The sequence below is a fragment of the Phoenix dactylifera genome, chromosome 1 (assembly GCF_051530095.1).
Source record: "Phoenix dactylifera cultivar Ajwa chromosome 1, Ajwa_hap1_PhDact_Kaust_v1.1, whole genome shotgun sequence".
Classification (NCBI taxonomy): domain Eukaryota; kingdom Viridiplantae; phylum Streptophyta; class Magnoliopsida; order Arecales; family Arecaceae; genus Phoenix; species Phoenix dactylifera.
Window position 1 is genome coordinate 69,940,123 of NC_143190.1, and position 5,888 is coordinate 69,946,010.

Sequence of the window (5,888 nt, forward strand, 5' to 3'; positions counted from 1 at the left end):
AAGGTATTAATCTAGCATTAGTCTATTCGATGGATATTCGGAGATTAATTGGAATAAAGTTCTTAAGTTTCAGATCTGATAGTTAATCATGCATAAAAGTTTTAGCATAATTGTTTAAACGATTCCGGCATAATCCTATGTGTTCTTAATGTGCTGATTTCTAGATTTGATCTTGTAAGCATGCATGAATTAAATTGTTTGATTCTTTTTTTCGCTGCGTTTTGAAACTTAAAAAGAACTACGTGTGGCTTGATCCCCCTTGTGAACGGGTATGTAGGCAATCAGCCATGGTTTTCCAAAAAAAAAAAAAATTTAGCATGCTAAACACCGAAGAACCTAGGATGCACTTTCATAGATATCGGCTTCTGCCTTTAGCTATTTTATCTAACTTTTCCAAAATTGAAAGATACCCAATCAACATCTTTTTTGGAAAAAAAAATTATTTTGATTAGCATGTTTGGACAATCAAATATCCCCATATATCTTTGATTGCTGCATGAATTGAACCCTTTTAGGGTTCAATGCAAATGTTATAGATCCCGATAATTACCTTATTTTAAAAAAAGATACTTTGATTGAATGACGTGCAAGAAAGTTATGTTACTCAAAAGTTTAGATATGCAATTAGGCTTATCATGTGGTGATTCATGCTCTTAGATAATGCTCAAACTTACCAAAAGTAACTAGAGTAATTTAAGATAGGTTCAATAATCCTTCTAGATGAATATATAAATTATATTTACGAACCAAACTATCTCTCTTCCATTTTACATACATTCCAATTGTTTTTATCTATGTGCAAGTGAGATACACGAAAACTCTATCGCCATAGATAAGAAAGTAATAGGCATAGCATTATTAGGTCTAAATACATGGTGCTTTAGGTTGCAAGTAGCATATGGTGGCCTTTGGCGAGCTCTTGAAAATAACCACCCATATGGGGTGCATAGTTTGGTTTATGGTTGGGACAACGAATAGGCACATGAACAAGCTAAATTATACGATCGAATTTGGTGGCTTTCCTTGATTCAATAACTTATATTTCTTATACAATCGATCCACTTTGGCACACTAATTTTTGATGTTTCATCACCTTCTTCAATCATGCATGACATTACATGCACTCAAAATATTTGTTTCTTGGTCCATCTTTGAACTATCTTCAAAGATTCATCACATCGTTGGTTTTATAAATTTTGTTTAACCAAAATTCGCCAATGGGGAGGATGAGTGGATTTTTACATAGCACCCACTATAGAATACTGCCAAATGCTGCGATAGCTCGTACCATTGAATAATAAAGGGGTTTGTATGAAAGATTTGTTTAAGTAATAAATCTCGGCACGCCAGTTGCCGACAAAATGTACACTTTTTTACACATAACCCCCCATGGATCAATCTTCTTACAAGTTGCGATGCACGTGACCAAATTCCCCGCAGATCCGAAGCGCACTTTAAAGCGACACGCCGTTTCTGCCCTCCTCTTTCCTTCTTTTTTCTCCTTTTTTTCCCGTTCCTGGGCTGGGTTTCGGGCGCTGAGATCTCGAATCAGCGAAGGCCGCGACTTCTTCTGCGAATAGATCGTTGCCGCCGAATCTTCTCAGCCAATCTCGTGGGATCCGGCTTTTATCTTCCAGGTGTGATGCCTTCCGATTTTCTCATTTTCTTCAAGAAATTATTGGCTAAATCTTGGAGTGAAAAAGGGCTAGCAGAAGCCTCAGATCGGGGTTTTAAGTGAGAGAAGAGGGAACGGGATTGGGGTTTCCGACGAGTGCCGCAGATCAGCTGAATGCGCTTTTATTCGACATTGCGATCGCCGATTTCTTTCTTGCCCTTTTTCTTTTTCTTTTTTTTGAATTTAATAACGGTCAGTTCCTTTTTAAGGCATATTTTTAAGAAATAGAAATCAATTTGTGTCAGTTTACCTCAAAAAGATTTCTTCTTTTCCCCTTTTGGTCGAAGCGGAGATCGCATTTGGTCTTTTGTTTTGATCCGTGGATTTTAATTTTACTCATGACTCGAAGATTTGAGAAATGCCTTGAAAATTTTTATGTTTATTTTGAGAGTGAAGCCGCCAATCTCTTACCGATTCTCGACCGGATAAGCGATTTCTATCCCTTAAATAATGATTTTGTAGTTCGAGTTCGGATGCCCTTTCATTAATAAAGGCTCCCCTTTGCTCCGGGGTAAAAGATTTTTTTTTTCCCGTTTTTGGTATCATTTGTGTAATAAATTCTTCTGTATGTTTTCTATTCATTTGCATGTCCATGTATTACCTGTAAAGATCTCTTTTCATTTGATGTTATATTATGTTTGTCATCTAAATGTTGACTCACAACTTAAGGTTTTGATGTCGAGCAACGTTTACAGAACTTGAACAGTGGATTGGAAGGATTTGAATTCACAGGAAGATTTGAAGCATCAATTTTTCCAATGAAATGTTTCAAACAGAAAAATAATTAGAAGGAATGCGATCAGGGATCCATTCCACTGACCAAAATTCTAAAAGTTGGGTTCTTAATTTCACGCTGTGTTTGTCCCAATTGAAAGGGAGTATCAAATCAACTGGTTCTCTAGTCTCAAAATCATTTCCTCTCTGCGATGAATTGGTTGTCAGCATCAACTTGTTGACAATCTCACTTCTTACAATCACAGTGATATAGTAAACAATCTGAGGAATAAATAGTTGAATGTTGTTTAGATGGGAAGCGTGATATTCTCAACTATATATATATAGATCAATAGAAGCATAATTGATTTTGTTTTGTGTGTGAACTTGCATGCAGTTTGAATTATTGATGGATAAAAGCAGGAGTTGCCATTTGGCAGGCTAGAAGAAACTAAATTTATGTGGTCTGGGTGAGCGGTGGAAATGCTATTGGCTGTGGAAGGAGGAGGATTTTTTTCTTCTTCAGCATTAGGCTATAGCAAAGGCCTTGCCCTTCTGCTCCTTGGCAGGAGAAACGAAGAAAGGCCCATGAGAGTTTCACCGTGGAATCAGTATCAATTGGTTGAGCAGGAAGTTGCGACAGAATTTCAACTGGCTTCCAGGAAAAACCAATCTTCTTGTGGATGTGCCTCCTTCCTCTGCTTTGGTTGTGTACCTGCAGGAATTGATGGTCCATCTCCTCCTAAAGTGGGTCCTGCTCATCAGCCTGAAGTTTTGTCAGATTCTTCTTCTTCTTCGTCTTCTTCTGATAATGGCAAGCTAGCAATTAATGATGGTATTAATGGGAACGGAAGAAATGCTTATCTCAAGAGTAATCTGAAAAGGCCCTCTGCAGACCATTCTGCAGTGGTTTCTGAAGTTGATGGTGCACGTGAATCTGTGGAAGAGATGCCAAAAAATACATCTTGTTGTGTTGAAAGGAGGAAAGTGCAGTGGACTGATGCATGTGGAAAAGAGCTTGCTGAGATAAGAGAGTTTGAAGTCAGGTATGTGTTTGGTTCCTAAATATTAGTAGACAATTTTAAATGGAACTTTTAACATTTCACGCTGCTTGTAACATGTTTATGCATCATATATTGGCTGGAGGAGACAATTCATGTATGACTTGTTTATAGCATTTGTCTTTTTGTTAACTTTACTAAATGAATTATTTTTTTGATCTTTTTGAAACTTATGTTATATAGTCTACAAAATATAAAATACTGAAACCTGATAGATAATTGTGTTATACACTTAATATGCATTTGGTTATGCGTCATGCTTTTATATGTGTAAGTTGTATTTGATCCCATGTTGACAAAGTCTAAATTTGTAATCATATACATATGCATAACTTTTGTGATATACATATCCATAATTTTATGTGCCTATATATGTTATATGCATGTTTACATATGATATTCACGTTTTCATGCATGCTTGCATTTATTGATTTAATATGTGCCAACACACAATTATTTATTCTTACAAATGTTAGTGTGTACATATCGATCCATACACATACATGATTTGTACATTTATGTCCATGTATATGTATATTTTCATACCATATGAATTTATAGTATGAAGGAATGATTTGATACATGTAGAAGGAATAAAGAGGGGTAGAGGAATGCTGAGAATCACACGTGATAAACTTGTAAGAAAGGACTTGATATCTCAACATATTTCAAAAAATATGACCCTAAACCGAGCGTAATGGAGGAAAAGGATTTATGTAGCCGACAAGGCTTAATTGAGTTGTTTATATCCTATATATATGTATTATGTATATATGTATGTGTGCTTTTATATGATTGTGCACTATCAACCCTGATGTTTCAGTGGATGTCAATCGCCCAGGTAGCAACTTTGAACATCACTAGGCAAAGAGATTGTGGATCTCCATAAGCAGAAAGGACACAACGAGGGGATAGAAGTATTGCGAATCTAGATATCTAGTTGAGATAATCTGATCATGTAAAGTGGGATTCAGCAGTCCCATTACATGGGTTCTGTACATGGATAAGTTTCCAAGGGTAAGATTTATGTCATTCTGAACAGAGATGCTGAGTGGCAAAATGAAATGATGTCTGATGATGAGTGTTACCCATGGCCTTGGTCAGCAATAATGCCAGTATCCTATGCATACAGGCTTATGCCAATCAGATGGAGTGTTGGTTATGGTTCACCAATGACACATGAAAAGTGTAAGCAAAGTCCTGGCACTACCTTGTAGGCTATGGATCTTTTGACAGGAGGTTATGTGAAGCATGTCTTAGGTATGATCTATGAGGTGCCATATATCTGTAGATGTCTTCTACTGTATGCTTTAGCTGTTCAAATGTTGGGAAATTGCAGTCTTAACTCTAATATTTTCACCCTCATTCTGTTTTCATTCTACGAGTTATGGTGATACTGATGTGGGGAACCAGTGGAATGGTTTGCACGTGCAACTGAGAGCGTGATTGGTCCCTTTTAAAGAGGCATAGGTATTCGATCATGTCAAAAGCTGAGAGGACAATTAAGAATTGGACCAATTGGTGGAATAATTGAAGTTTGCCTAGGAAAGATTATTAAATTCTAATATGGGCTGTTGGCAGTATATGATGGATTGGCACATGTTCATATAGGAGGTTTTTCCTGATTCTACTCTCAATGCATGCTTGGTTCCAACACCTTGTTGCCTGGACCTGTTGCTTATTATCTGTCAGTGTGGGGTTCTGGGGTGTCTGACCCACCATGGGAAGCATCCAGGTATTGGCTTGTTATGATATTCAGTCTTTATAGGGAAACATTCCCGTAGTCATACAGCAATTAGTATAACAGAGATGACAAGGTTTGTTATTTCTATGCTAGCTTGTATTGCATACTATAAGTCATTAATCTATGTACAGATTCATCTATTCTGACTCCTGAATTAAATCTGATACATATGCTGCTAATATGAAATTTTTAAATCCCACAGTGATGATGGCTTATCAGATGAGGAATGTGAACGTGATGGTATTAGAAGATGTGAGTGTGTGATTCAGTAGGTTTTATCTTCTATCAAACTGGATCAGTGGACAGAAGCAGGCATGAGTGGTTCTCTTCGCCGACAACTAAACAATTGCTATGGGATGAGGCAGATGCTCGCAAGGTTCTACAACTTTCTCCAGTAAAGTTGCCTATTCTCGCCTTTATCAACTACAGAGATATTCTTTGAACTGATTGCTTGGAGGGAGGATATCACAACATGGGGCAACAATCATGAGATTATTCACTCTGTTTTTCATTTCTTTTGTTGCAGCCCACGTTTGAGATTTCCTGCATCTGTTTTCAGGATTTCAATTTTGTCAATCTGGGCTTATTTATCTCCTTGGATCTTGTTCTTCTGTAGTTTTAATCTTTTCTACATAATGTTTTATTTGCTCACTTGTTTTACTACATCTTAGTCTGTTGACCATTTTTTTCATCA

The 5,888-nt window shown here is 36.9% G+C and overlaps 1 protein-coding gene across 3 annotated transcripts; it reads left to right on the forward strand.

Moving 5' to 3' along the window:
* The first annotated feature begins 1,436 nt into the window (after positions 1–1,436).
* On the forward strand, positions 1,437–5,888 carry LOC103697637 (uncharacterized). Of its 3 annotated transcripts, none has more exons than XM_088711389.2 (3): positions 1,437–1,637; positions 2,787–3,435; positions 4,292–5,888. In XM_088711389.2, the coding sequence occupies exons 2-3, from the start codon at positions 2,873–2,875 to the stop codon at positions 4,293–4,295; spliced, it is 567 nt and encodes a 188-aa protein (XP_088567515.1). In that variant the 5' UTR covers positions 1,437–1,637; positions 2,787–2,872; the 3' UTR covers positions 4,296–5,888. The 3 variants fall into 3 exon arrangements, with proteins under 3 accessions (XP_088567515.1, XP_008777766.1, XP_038976193.1); XM_008779544.6 differs by having other exon boundaries at positions 1,488–1,637; positions 5,397–5,888; XM_039120265.3 differs by having other exon boundaries at positions 1,501–1,637; positions 2,830–3,435; positions 5,397–5,888.